This window comes from Anser anser (genome assembly GCF_964211835.1).
Source record: "Anser anser genome assembly, chromosome: 2".
Classification (NCBI taxonomy): Eukaryota; Metazoa; Chordata; class Aves; order Anseriformes; family Anatidae; genus Anser; species Anser anser.
Window position 1 is genome coordinate 114,451,390 of NC_139721.1, and position 15,075 is coordinate 114,466,464.

Sequence of the window (15,075 nt, forward strand, 5' to 3'; positions counted from 1 at the left end):
TAGAAGCAGCTCCAGAAAATTGTTGGTTGGACCACTGTAGCTGAGCTAAAACAATTTTGAAATGGAGTCGTGATTCACAGAAGCTACATATCCCAGCATATTGTCTTGCCTTTTGATCCAAGCAGCAGAAATATGAAAAGCCAGACTGGGAGTGTATTAAAAGGAAACACTGCATGGCTGAGGAGCTTCCTTAATGCTACTTTTTTGTTTTGCTTTGTTTAATATTAATGTTGAGCATGACTGACTGCATAGGTAGAGATCAAAGGGACTTACAGGTAGCATTTTTTTTGTCTGAACATTTGGAAAACTAATGTGTAGAACACTTGTATGTTCTGTTTAAATTAGTGGCAGAATAAAATACTGGTGGCATTCCTCCATCACAGTATATTGTACTCTGGACTGTGGTTCTCCCCTGAAAGAATGTTAAATGGGCTTCTGTAGCAGGTTGCCCAGCTGGCTTCCTGGTTGGGCAAAGCTTTAGCAATGGGTTTTGAGAGCTGTTTTTCATAGATGCAATGCTTCTTCCATTAAAGAGATTTTTTTAATTATTATTATTTTTTTTCAAAAGTCACTCTTTTGTAGGCTTTGGAGAGGAAAAAAGGACAGAACTAGATATCTTTTTCTTTTGTCTTTTAGATGGTCACCATGTGTGGGAAATGGAAGCCAAAACTGACAAAGAAATGTGCAAGCCAGTAAGTCTGCCTTAAATATTTTAACATCAAGATGAAAAATATATACTGCCTTCTCTAGCACTATTACTAAAGAGGGATTTCCAAGCCTTTGGCACTGTGTCTCCCCACTGAAACAGAACAAGTACTTAGGCCTCCCCTCCTGGAAATCTTTCTTTAATGGGAGCATGGGGTAAAAAGCCTTCGTTGGAATATATCCCGAAAGTAGAAGAGACCATTTGGAAAATATTTTTTCATTGTCCAGGATGGGCCAGCCCTGTCTGCTCATCTTCTGTCTTGCTGGGTTGTTTCTTGCCTCTGCTCCCAAAACAATTTCTGAGCATTTTCCCTGGCTTTCGTGTACCTTCAGCAGAGGAAATGTGAGTCCTCTCACAGGAGATCAAACCCAGTGTTGAAGAACTGTGGCTTACTCAGCTATGACTGTAAGTGGGAAATATGGCAACTATTTTACTTCTGTAGCAATAAGCAATGGTCTGCTAGCTGTGAACCTGCTGGAGACATGCAGACAACCAATTTAAAGACCTCAGCTGTAAACAAGCCAAATGTTAAGGTTAACATTCCCCTTTATTCTTTCAGAGTACCAAGGGAAGTTTTCATGGTCACAGCAGATTTCACTGTGCATTTGTGGAAGCTGATGCCCTAGCAGCCAAGTCTTTTCTTAGCCCCATGCTAGAGCATTTGTTATCTGACAGTGGAACACCATTTGCACGATCTCCAGAGCTCCAACCTGTAGAACTAGATATTCTTGCAAGATCTCCCATCCACAGAAATTAGCATGCTTAAAACTTCCTTAGTTGTTATTCTAATAAATAACTAAATAAATAAATTTTGGAAAGTGGAGATACTTGAATAATCATATTCCGGTCCTAATTCTCCTTTCAAATTAAGTTATATTAGGGCAGGATGTGTTGGGGACAACCTGCCAGCTGAGTGGTTGTGCTTTCTACTGCCAAGTTGTTGGCCACAGTTTGATTATAGCTCCGGGTTCTTGTCAGAGGCACAAGGGAGAAAGCATTATCTATACACAATATTGTACTTGCTGTCCAAAGCGAATAGCTGAAGACTAATGAATCTGTAAAGACGTGAGCCATGCTAAAATCTCATTTTCCCCGTTAAGGAATCTTTTCCTCCAGGTCCTGTTTTGTTCCACTGGTTTTGAGCTGCTTAGTCTCACATGTGAGGCTCTTCACAGCTCTGCTCCAGAAGTGTGCCAGTTGTTGGCTGTTCAGACAGATGTCCCAGGTGACCTCCTGTGTGCTATTCTGTATATAGCAAAGGCATCCTAACAGAACCTACTCAGTCTGTGCCTCATCCACATTGCTGTCCCTCCACTGAAACAAGCTTGACAGCCTTGGATAAGAAGGCAGAGGAGAGCCTCAGGACTTTCTGAAAACAGGCACGCTGTTAAATGTGCTCCCTTCTACTGGGCTCTGCAGTGCCCGTCTCCAAACCCAAGCCCTTCTCAGCCTCTCAACCCCATGTATAAAGCAGGAGTACCCATCCTGCTCACCAGCGTGCCTTGCCTGTGCTGAAATGGCTTAAAGCTGGAAGGAGTTGTAGGGATTGCCCAACACACAGGACACTGCAGGCTGCAGGAGACAATCCCTGCCGATGAAACCCAACAGTTCTATGTAGAGAGTACATTCTTCCTTAGGAGATGAGTCTTCTCCTTCCCAGGGTTAACATATAAATATGTCTGTACACTCTTCTGCCCCAGTCGTGCCCTGACCTTCTGATTTGTTTGTTTTTGCAGAATTCGTTGGTGGTTGAGATACCACCTTTCCGCAATCAGAGAATTACCAGCCCTGTTCAGGTCAACTTTTATGTCTGCAACGGAAAGAGAAAGAGAAGCCAGTACCAGCTTTTCACCTATCTTCCAGCTAATGGTAACAAAATATGTTTCTTATCTGTGCTAGTAAAAATGAGAGATAATGATGGCAGCTTAGAAAGATATATGGCACTGATAATTCTTTAGTAACCTGAGTAACTTGCAGGCATGCCCAGTGCTGTAAAATGAGAGTGAGAAAGAAACCACAAGGGTTGCCTTTCTCTCTGCTGCCCACACAAGAGGCCTTCTCTGTAAATTATTTTATTTTGTATTGGTGACAGAGACCTGTTGGAACAAGGGCTTTTTTTGCTTTGGGGAGTTGACTTGCACCTGCACAAGCTGATGTGTACTCACAGATTGTGAACCTGCTGAAATCCCTGCTCGTTTGCTGTCAACCCGCAGTGTGACTTTTTGGCCCCAGAGGGTACACTGGATTTGAATACTACTTCTGAGTTCTCACCACAACATTGTAGTGTGCAGGGCTCTGCTGGGGGTGGTGTGGGGATTCTGCTTCCAGTCATCCTTCACCTTGCTGTTTCTCTCAGGGTAGAAACAGTGCTCCACATTGGTCCTACTCTTGGGCTGTAATGAAAATTCTGATGGGTATGAAGATCAGAGTATTTAAAAACACTTAGAATTTATAAATGTTTATTTAGAAATGTTTAAAAACAAGTGTGCCAATTTATTTTTGAAAGTGTATATTGGTAACTACAAAGTGACAATAAAATATTCATGCTAGCTGAATTCCAAGCAGGCTTGTATGAAGATCCTAGTATTAAGCAAATTTAGATTATTTCTTTTAATCTGGAATGGCTCTTTTGATAGGAACACTTTTTTGGGAAAAAGGGGGGTTTATTTTGTTTCTGATGTTTTGGAAATAAGTGGAATTAAAAAAAAATGATTAGGTTCATGCTTTTTGTAGACTTTACAAGTGAAAATAGTCCTTCCGAGGGTAGTATCCACAAAGCAGTCTTTGGGTCATGCCACATGACTTGAAGAGCCCTGCCACCTTTTTGCAGGTGAAATCCCATAAAATACATGGTTGAAATTCCACCTTGTTAGCTTTTATGCACTACAGACTTTTATCAGGACCTTAATTTAAAATAAAAGTACAAGAAACCTGACATGGGCAACAGAATGCTTACTGCATATGTGCTGAGTAGTTACGCCTCACTGAATCAGCGTACTTATGCAAACTTGATCCCCAGTGGATATGTCTGTGTATATTTAAAGACTGCTCATTTCTTAAATTGAAAAGAGTTGTTATTCTCTTGCAGAACTCTTTTCAACAACAGAAATCTGTTTTAAAGGTCAAAAGGTATTGCCTTGCCATCCAAGTATAATCCCATCATAAGTATTTCAAATATACATCTACTGAAAATTGCTGTTTATTAAGCAGCATCTTTCCTCTCCAGCATTTACATAGGCCCTTTTTTTTAACATTATTCTAAACCATGGGAATAATACTCACTGTTGCTAAGTCCGTTTATGATATCACCATTCTGAGGTTGAAACATGTAATGTTTCAACTGATGGGAAACAATGGGGATAGCTACCTAGTGACAGGCAACAGAGAACCAGCCTAGACTTTATTCTGCAAAGACATCTTTAATTATGGTAATTGTTGAAAACATTGGGAATCATGTTTAGTCTGCTGTACTGATTTGAATTCCTGTGAAATCTTTTTGTTTCAGTGTAGGGGAACCTGAAAGAAAAAATGTAAAACCAGAGTAGGGGAAGTGGAAGCTGGTATTGAATAGTAAATATGCCTCCCCCTGTTCCTGTTTGATTCTCCACTCAGATTTTCTTTTTGTATGTAGATATGTACATGTAGGTAATTAAAAAAAAAAGTTCTTTTCAAACTCTCATAACAGTGGTAAGCATGAATATGTTTGTGTAATCATCAGGATTAATAATATAATAATAATTATCTATTTATTATGTCTGTGTTGCAACTGAAAGGTTTTGCCCTATGTTGCTGGTTGTTTCCTTTGTGCCTTTTAAAGATAGATATCATCAGCTTGACTACATATTCAGGAATCAGTCACAACAACTGAATCAGTCTTTTAAGCCACTGTGTTTCTAGGAGTCCATTTTAGAATGTTGCACTTTATTTGATTTCAGTCACAATGTTCTTTTAATGTTTCAAGGCATTATAAAAAAAAAAGTTTAGTTCATCCGGAAAAAAATAGTTGAGTTACCACTGTGTGATCTAGGTACAAAAAATTAAAGGAGGTAAGCAGTATTTTGGTCCAGGTAACGCTTTGTCTTTTGTCTAAATAAATTCCACAAATACAGAAGGTGTATTTTTTTGTCAAGCAAATGTCAAAGTGGATCACCAAGTATGAAGAGTGGGTTTACATGTATCAGATATGTTGTCCTGTAAGCTTCTCATTCTGTCTTAGGACTAGTCAAAATGCTAGCATTTCATTGCCTACCATAATTCTGCAGGTTTGTGTCCATCGGGGTTTTTTAAAGCTGCATGACACACATTAGACATATTTTACAGCCCAACTAGACTGTGCCAAAGCAAAATACCATGTATGGGCTAAAGCCCGAATACTGCACAAGCACCATGGCTGTGCTCCTGGGGTGGGTATGTGCGCACACACACAGCGCAACCAGTGGGGCAGTCGCATGTGGCAGCACTGTGTGGCTGCCACCCAGACCACAGTACAATAGGTGTTTTTTTTTCCTGTAGCTCCTGTTTCTCCTCATTCCCTAGGGGAAAACAGCCAGTGGATCCAGGGACACGTGGCCTCACTCATCCCACCTCCAGTGGATGGTCCTATAGCGTCTCCATGGAGTACAGCTCTGTGACATGCAGCTGACACAAACTGTCCACTCCAGCAGATTGTCACAGTTCACCACCATAAGGCTTCTACTGTGCTGCAGAGATGTGGCAGGATTGTACTTTTCCTCTGTGTTAGCTCAAGTGTTTTGTAGAGCAGGGGCTTACTGGGTGAAGAGTTCCTGCCTCAGAAAGAAAAGAAATACTGTATAAATGAAAATCTTACTGCTCTATAAATGAAAAGTTTCAAAACCAAAACAAACAAACAAACAACAAACCAAACCAAATAAATGAACAAACAAAAAAAAAGTAGAGGCTTCAAAAATGGGAGACTAGGTCTGGAAAAGGAGCCAGCCTGTCTTTGGCTGGGGACAGACTATAAACCTAAGTTCTCATAATCTACTTTTAATTAAAATTTTGAATTACTGGTCCAGTTCTGCTGAATTTGAACTATCCCAAATCCTGTATTTGTCTGTATTGTACATAAATGGCTGCAATGGCTTTTTTTTTTTTTTTTTAAGTATTGCTTCAATATTATTATCACTGAGCAAGTGCATATCAGTTTTGTCATGAAGCCTGCAAGATTTAGGCTCTTCAGACTACTCCCTAGACATGCCCAGCACAGAAATATAAGTAGTTTCCTTACCATTCTGGCATAGGTGAATCCCCCCAGATCATATGGTAAGTACTAATGTGCTTTGCATTGCCACATCCCATTAGAATATCAGGAGCAAGGCCCAGCACCAGACGCTGCAGTCAGGAGTCTGTACAAAGCACAGTGCACGGACACTTGGATATTCTGCCTTTCAAATCTCTGTTGGCTCCATTATGTGCAGCAGAACATTTTGGAATACCATTGTTGAACCCCGCGTTTGTGAACCCTACGCTCTAGAAAAATGCTGTTTTTTCATTTATATTTATGACTGTGTTTAATTTTGCTTCTATGACTTTATTACACCATTGGCATATATATGCCTTTCAAACAGGAGGAATAGACTTCTGAAATCACTAGACTTAAGCAGTAGCATTTGAAGTATAACCTAATCTGGAGAGAATGAAGAAGCACACAAACAACCTGATACGTATTCTGTGGTTCAAAATCCTGTGCTTTCATCTGCTGAGAAAGCTGAAAGAGTTCTTCAGCTCAGAGGCAAGAGTGCAGAAGACTTTAAATAACTCGTTGAATGATAATGGTTAGATCACAGTTTTTTCAGATTTCTTCCAAGTAGATGCATCAAAAATAGAGGAAACCTGTTCAAGAACTTACTTTTTGCAGATAGGAGATAATGCTGTCTATGATTTCTGTTATCTGACAAATACTGGTATCAAGAATAGTGAACATAGAAATGTTTTTCTTTGAATTTTATGTAGACAAGTAGTGATATTTGACAAGGCAAAGACAGTCTAGTTTGTCCAGGAAATATTTGATTAGATGGAAAAAAAGAAAGTTGATGTGTTTCGTTTACTGGAATGAAAAATATGCTTTTGCAAAGAGTTGACGATAAAGCATTTCCGGTTTCTGTTTCTGTCAGGCTTCTTAATTTTCAAAGCATTATTAAAAAATCAATCCACTACGTTTAGTATTTATTAAAATGGTGTTGCTGTGCTGAGCGATTCTTATTTTGAGACGTGTTTAACCATCTCTAGGGGCAGATTTTTAAGTGTACAGCAAGTACACTTGTACACTTTACTTGTACAGCGAGTTTTTCTGAAATGTCTTTGCTTCCATGCAGGCACCTCCATAAGCCAGGGCAGGGGGGCTTGTGTATGTAAATCTGGCCACCTACATGAGGGGCTTGGTTAAGAACAGGTCCTTTGGGTCTGTGGGTGCTAGGCTGTGCCAAGAACCTGCCCGTGGTTTCTAGCTGTGCCTTATTATTGTTTGCAGCCCAGCAGTGCGAAAGTGAAGAAAGTTCTTAGTGTGCTTCTGAAAATGGTGAGCAGTGCCCACTGTACGTTTTTGTCAGCATCTTACTAACTTCCTGCCTCAGCTCTAAAATTATGTCTTGAGTGTGCTATAGATGAGTATAATCAGCAGTTTTCTAGTGATTACATTTAGCAGACGTGCCTCTGTTTCACCTCACTTCTTCCACCCACACTTCACTTTCTAAGTTAAAACCCTGTGTCAGTCACATTAGCAGAAAACAATAAAATGAAGATGCAAAGTGTTGCCACTCTAATGTGACACTGAGCACAGCTTTTAATGATCATCTCCTGACACATCCCAACCCTGAGTATTTGCTAAATTGTCAAGTCAAGGCTGGCAAAGCTTTTAACCTAACCGTGTCTACAAAATTATTGCAAGAAAGGGTGGTTGGGGGAGGAGTGGGGGAAGTGGGGCTGGGTTGTGAAAGGATCCCAAACTGCAGTGTATGCAACACAGTCACTGCAAGAAGGAGCAGTTCCGTGCTGGACATGAGCGATAAGGCAGGATAAAGCACCCGGCACTGAGGAGCAAGGTGGGAAGGGGTATGGAGCAATGCTGCTGACTGGCCAGGAGCGTGGGAGGTCCGAGGACATGGGGCTGATGGGGAAGGAAATACCCCGTGCAGATCTTGGTGAGGAGAAGCAAGCACCCACCACCAAGGACCCCGAGCAGCACAGGCGCAGAACCTGCCCAGCTTGCAGGCAGCAGTGCTGCAGCAGGGGGGCACGACACAGCCATCCTGGGGGGCTGGAGGGAGGAGGAGGCATGGAAATGTGTAGGTGTTCCTTACACACAGACCCATTTTGAGTCAGTATGAGAGGACCGAGTGCAGCCGAGCCAGGCCTGAAGCCTCAGACCTGCTGCAAGTCTTTCTGTCGAGCCCAGGAAGCAGCTGGATCGCTGCAAAGCCTGCGCAGAGCAGGGCAGGGCAACAGGAGGGAAGAGGAGGTTGGCCACAGGGGATTTTTTTTTTTTTTTTTAGATGAAAATATGAATCATGGTTGCTCATTTTTTATAGTATGTGCTGTTACAGTTTATTTCATTTTGGCTGCTAGATGGCTGATTGCTACTTTTGACATTTAACATGGTAACAAAAAGCAGGCAAGATTTTGTCAGAGTCCTGTTTCCATTTAAGAGGATCACTAAATTCATCATCAGCCCTGCTGTTCCATTCCCACAGTAGAGTGAGGTCCGTGGTGGCAGTGTAGGAAAGACGTTCACATTTCCCTCCAGCATTACACCATCGAGTACTTTTCCTCTGAGTTGTTTGATCCCCAGTGGAGTTGCCCACACTGTATCCAAATGACTGCCTGTCCTGGCCACTGGCCGGAGCCTAGCCAGGTACATCTGACCTGCAGATGTAGTTTTCTTGATTGGAGATGAACTATGCCTCCATGTACCGTGCTCCATCTTCATCTGGAAGACCAAGAAGAAGCATTACCTGCCGTGATATCCCTGCTAAGTGCAGGGGTGGGCACGCACTGTATTGATGCCCCTGGATATGTATGACCGGCAGGCTCTGTTACAGCTGCAATGATCACTGATAACAGTTAACTTCCAGAATATGAATTTGTCCTCTGGTAGTACCTCCCTTTTCAAATATTCCCTATCAGATGACAAAACCCAGCCTGTAGTTTTGATCACTAAATCACTCTGCATGGACATTTTGAGAACTCCCCCCCTTACTTCCTAGTGATTTCACATGCACATGTTAGTTTCCTTGTGGGGCTTCAGGATCTTCCAATTAGCTTAAAAGCCAAAAGATAAAACTGATGTAAGGGAGAACAGGGTTTAGAATTACATGGGCTGGATTACAGGAGATGGCTATTTTTGTTCTCTTCAAGTGGCTGATCATCATAATTAGTCTAGCCCAGTGATTGACCCTAAGGGGGAAGTGGTCCTGGTGATTGTTGTAGGTGAAATATGCAGGAGAGGATGTTTAGCTGGCTGTGGGAGGGACTGCCTCACTCCCTGAAGACAAAGAGCATGTCAGAGCCAAGATGGCTGAGATCACCCAGGTCGAAACCACTCTCCAGAGAGAGTGGGAATGCAGCACGTGGGGTGAGAGATGGTCCTTTGGCCAGAGAGTGTTGTGTGAGCTTGGGGAGAAAAGGGGAGGAGGGAGGCAGAAGTCCCTCCTGGTGAGCCCTTTGCTGTGGCACACTGTGGCAGGCTTGTACTGCTGCCTGCCAGCTCATGCCGCCAAGCCTGGGAGAAAAGGAGAGCCCAGAGGAGGTGGGCATACATGTTCTGCCTAAATATTCATAGCAAACAAAGTTAATTTTGTGAGCTAATTAACCAGTTAGTCCCTCTGCCTGTACCACTGCAGATCTGTTACTGTGACTGTGATCCAGGGATAGGACTTGAGCAGTAAGGGTGTCCTCCTGCCAGCCCATCCCTGCAGTGCTTCCCACATGACTGTTGGTGACCAGAGCTGTGGGAATATCCAGCTGCCCCCACATTGCCTCCTTAAGGGACCTCTGCCCTCAGCCTCCACCCTCCCATTCTCCTCCCCTCATCGGGAGAGCAGGAGCAACGCCAGCACTGGTAGTGTAATGTCATGCCATATTGTCAAGCTGAAAAGACCTTACCCCAGTGAATTTTGACACACCTGACAGAAATGACTATAAAACTCCTTGGTCAGGTAGGGTGCGTCCAGCTTAAGACAGTGCATGAAGCTAGGTATTGTGCTGGGGGAACAGCAGTAGAGCAGTCCAGGTGAGCATAACACGGGAGAACTGGAGCACCCACCTGCAGGAATACCTCAGGTGAAAGCCACTGGTATTGGTTGTCACTCCTTATTAAGCCAAATAATCTTCCCCCTGCATCAGGGAGGAATATTTGTCATAAGGAGATAAGAAATCTTTAGAAGAGAAATCCCATTTTATACCTAAAAGATTAATCCAGTTCAGGCAGGCACCTGGTTTAAACTCTGGGGTTTCAAGCAGCATCCCAGCATCTCCAGCCATACTGTCTTGACTGTAGCAGGTTCACACAGGCAAGGAGACCAAAGAGATTTGAAAACAGCAGTGCTTTGTCTTTAAAAAAGAGGTAGCAAGTAAAGTTGTAACTTGTTTCACAGGTCTTGCATTTTCCTTAGAGGGGAAAAAATAATTTGACTTGATCTATTCTTTTCAACATTGTAGGGTTTAATAAGGTCTTATGATAGAAAAGGAGTTGTTCCTTTTAAAAATTTTTCCCTTTTCTCTTGAAAGAAATCCAATGCATATTTTGTCTTTTGTACTAACACACAAACCAAATGCTCTCCACCTACCCTCCTCTCCTCCCCTCTTTGGTTTAACAGCGTATACACCAAGCTACCATATATAATCTTCTGTCTCATAAATAGGCATTGAACAAACTAAGAGATCAGCAGCTGTTGAGAAGCATTTAGTAATTGGGTTACCAGGAAAGCACTTTCTAATCGGATAATGGCACTGTCCAAGATTACCGGCTGAGATGTATGCACAAGGCTCCCATCTACCCAGATATTATTCCTGTACAAAAGCATACATATGCATCTGATCCTATAAAAATATATACATCTAAAACCAAAGAGGACAGGCAGGTGTGTGTTAGAGGTAGCCTTCCCAACGAGCACTGGTAAAGCTCGTCAGCTTGTGAGGTGGTGCTTGCTCTTTCCCTACGGCTGTCCAGTGGTTCTGGGAACAGCACTGTGTGATGGGGATGCACGGCAGGACCCCTGCCCCGCAGTGACATTACCCCACATTTTGCCTGTGGCAGCAGCAGCACTCCTCTGTGCTCCTGCTCCACAGCCTCACTCGTGAGCACATCTACTCCCACCACTGGTCAGCCCACCTGCCCTGCAGCAACTTCAGGACTGGAGCCTGCCCCCAGTGGGCCTTACTGGGTGCACCGTGCTAATGCTGAACTGCTGCATCCTCGTGACCCACCTTGGCATAGGGAAAGGTAGAAGCAGGTGGGACAGTGGGTACTGTCAGGCTGCAGAGGAGCTCAGTGTTTCCTGTGCACAGGCAGCTTTTACAAGTGCCTCCTAGCTTGCTGAGAGGAGCACCTTTCTGTCAAATAGCATAGAAGATTAAACAAACAACACATACTAAAAAAAAAAAAAATTTAAAAAAAATCCTTCTTTCTCTTATTTCCCACAACACTTCTTTAGGGGACTTTCTAAACTTCTTTCTTGTGCTAGATAGAAGAATGCACACTTGAAAAAATAGATACATTTTAATGGGAAAGTTTTGAAAATCGTTCATTTGGCCTCATAGAAAACACTGTCTTGGTTAGGCAAGGTAAGACAGGACACCCATCTCATGTATTCCCAACAGGGATAACAGAAACGTGGCTTGGTCAATGCTCTTCTGGAGAGGCAGGAGGTGCTCCTGCACTAGCAAAGAGATTGAAATGCTAAGATTACCCAGGTGGACTTCTATTGCCCCACAGGCACACACAGGGGACGAGTCTACCACAATGGGATGAATATGGCAACTCTCTGTCTCACTGAGATGCTGCAGCGATAACTAGGAAAAAGTCCGTGGGATACTCTGTTCATGTACTATCAGAAGAGGGTGAATGAGTTCAGTCACTTAGGTAGATAAAAGCTTCAATTGCACACGTGTGCTGCATACAGCTTCTTGATAGTGTGGGGCTCCCTTTGTTTCTGAGTCACTGTGCTCTTTTTTTATTTACTGAACAGCAAAGGTCTTGATAGTAGCTTGACCTTTAAAAAACATTTTGCTTGAATTGGTGCCCAGGGAAAAACATCCAGTTCACGAACAGTATCTGCAAAGACCTCTGTAACGACTGTCTCAGATCCCTGGGGTTGAGCGGCCGTCACTGAGATTGCCAGTGCTGCACACACATTGGCAGGGCATTACAGAAAGCCTCGCCTGCCCACAGCTGCTCTGATGTTACAGAACAGCAGGATTATATTTTCTGAGGGCAGCCAGCCCATTGCCTCTCCCCAACACCAGACCACTCCAGAGTCAGAATGTGGGGTGAGGTCCTCGCTCCACTCAGCCTGCTAGATCCAGCCAGTGCTGCCACAACGGCCAGGATTTTGTCCCTGCATGAATCCAGAGTGGTTAAGTTGCACGGGAAGATGTGTCTACCTTCCTAACCATGTCTCTGATCAGCCAGCAGCAGGGGAGCAGTAGCAGTTGGGATGACCTGGGCAACACCTTCTGAAGGAACGTCTGTTTCATGGTGAAGAGGGTGTGCTGCCTGGCTCAAAACTGACTTAGAGGGGAGGTTTTTAGAGGCGCAAATGGTATTTCAGACCTCAGCTCAGTAATGGAGATTTGGGCCACCTAATTTCTTGACACTCTTTGAAAGTCTCATCCCAAATTTTTACCACTTACGTTTATTCAAGATTTTGAAGAAATATGTGTGCACGCGATGAAAAAAAGTAGTGTTTTGATTTTCATATGCTAACCAAAATCTATATGTTGGTGCCAGAGAGCTACATCGTAGTCTGCAGTGTGAAAGGTGACTGTTTTGTTTGATAGGTTCAATCAAACAAAGGGCAAGATAAATATATTATAGTGCCATAAATGTCTGCATCAATAATATTACATGGAAATGGGAGTTTGTTAGTTTAACGTTAATCAGGATAAACATCTGTTTAATTTGCATGGTTATATTTTGTCAGTTCACATATTTTAATAGCACCTCCAAAAAAAAATTCAAAAACCCATCTGGATTGCCAAAGTATAAAAGCAAACAGACTTGTTACAATTATCAAAAATATATATAATTTATATTTAAGCACTTTCTGACTCCCTTTACTGGATGTCGATGATTTATTATTTTTCTTCAAGGCTTGATATATTAACATTTTACCTTCTAGAAAAGCCTTTCATTTAAATGTGGGCTTGCAGAACTGGCTGAAATATTTCTCCCACATTCAGACCTACACAGAGGGCCATTGTCTTCAGTCCAGTTGCCTCAGTATGATGTCATAAACCTGGTCTCTCTGAGTAAGAATTGGAGGTAGCTTTGATTTATAGCTGGGGCTGCTGCCAACACACAGTTCTCAGAAGTTTGTATTAAATTAGATGACATAATGACACAAGTCCATAGTCTAAGAAGGCATCGTCAAACCATTTTAAACTAATTAGCACATATTAAGTTGCTTATCAGACTAATTTAGAACTTTGGGCTCTGTCATATTTTAATATTCAAAATTGAGGACAGTTTAAAATCATCTGTCGTCTGACCTTATGCATTATGAAGTAACAAGCATTTAAGACTTAACTGTACTAACCAAACTTATACTAATTTTTACTTTATAGCAAGGGGCTGATCCTTCAGCAGAATAGGGTCTCTTAAATAAATGACATTACTTTTGAGCATGAGTTTATGTAGAAACTGTGCATTGTCTTATCTATTTACAATTTTACAAATTCTGACATCATTGCTGAAATTGATTATTGGCAAATCTCAGTGTATGGCAAATTTAGTCACATTTTTTTCATTCTAGGCACCTGAAAGTCTGCAAAACTGGGTGTTATCTCAGCAGCACAGGCTTACTTTAACACAGAATGCTCATTGCCATTTGATACGGCTCTACTGAATTTAAGAAATAGTCAAGTTTCTGTTAAAAGTACTTGCAGATTTGGAACAGCTGTAGGCCAGTCCAGGCCTGCTGTGTGACTACGAGTGTTTCTTTGAGCTGGAAGGCTTTTAGCACGTTATTTAAAATGATGGCTAATTTGAAATATTTGAGCCAGAAGTTAGTCAGGCTAATACTGTTCTCTATTAAATTCTGATAACTGAGAAAATTAATGGCATGCTTTATATCACGTTGCATCTCCATGTGTGAAATACTCACTTCTGCAGGTGGGTGACAGTGGAAATGCACATGCTTTATGTCAGTCAGCTAACTGTGCCTCTACAAGGATGTATTTGAGAATGCAGACACTTTTTCTAACTTAGGTTTGTAAAGATTTGCAGTCAGTCAAACATGAGTCAGTAGAAAAGTGGCAATGCTAATCCAGTGCTGGTTGGTGATTGTCCCTAACTGCTCTGAAGGAACCCACCAATTTCTCCCTAAGAAGAAGATAACATGATAGTGCAGGTGGACTTGTAAGGTTTGTGTCCTCAGTTGCTCGAAGTCAATTACAACTGTTCACCCCAGCTAAGGTTCTCAGTCACCAGAAAGGGAATGAGGCAGGGAATAGTGGCATGTTTGTCCTCTGCAAGGCAAGTAATATAGTTATTCATGTAAAATATGAAAGTTGAAGTCTGGTCAGAAATAGAAGTGTTAATATCTTACATTTCTGCTGACATACTGAGCTTCAAAGGTTTGATTCCAGATCATCTGGTCAGTGGTCTAGATCATCTGGTCAAAGGTTTGATTCCAGATCATCACCCAAGGTCAGTGCAGCAGGAGGGCAGGAGGTGCTCCAGGCACGCAGCAGCAGTTCCCCTGCGGCCTGTGGAGAGGCCCCTGGTGGAGCAGGCTGTCCCCCTGCAGCCCATGGGTCCCACACGGAGCAGATCTCCACGCTGCAGCCCGTGGAGGAGCCCCCGGTGGAGCAGGTGGATGTGGCCTGGAGGAGGCTGCGGCCCATGGAGAGCCCCCGCAGGAGCAGGCCCCGGGCCGGAGCTGCAGCCCGTGGAGAGGAGCCCACGCAGGAGCAGGGGGTCTGGGGGGAGCTGCCGCCCACCTGTGGGGGACCCGTGCTGGGGCAGTTTGCTCCTGGGGGATGGACCCCGTGGTACGGAGCCGTGTGGGAGCAGGTCTTGAAGAGCTGCTGCCTGTGGGCAGCCCCCGCAGGCTCAGTTCGGGAAGGACGGCATCCCGTGGGAGGGACCCCACGGGGAGCAGGGGCAGGGAGTGACCGTGAGGGAGTGGTGG

General features: G+C 43.2%; 1 protein-coding gene across 10 annotated transcripts in view; it reads left to right on the top strand.

Annotated features, from left to right (window-relative positions):
• NFATC1 (nuclear factor of activated T cells 1) overlaps positions 1-15,075 on the top strand; it is a 120,372-nt gene that overhangs the window by 67,724 nt on the left and 37,573 nt on the right. For 7 of the 10 annotated variants that reach the window (XM_083824969.1, XM_083824972.1, XM_083824978.1 and 4 more), the window contains exons 7-8: positions 637-692; positions 2,443-2,575. In XM_083824969.1, coding sequence (XP_083681095.1) covers positions 637-692; positions 2,443-2,575 — 189 coding nt within the window. The other 3 variants (XM_083824975.1, XM_083824976.1, XM_083824977.1) reach the window with 3 other exon arrangements.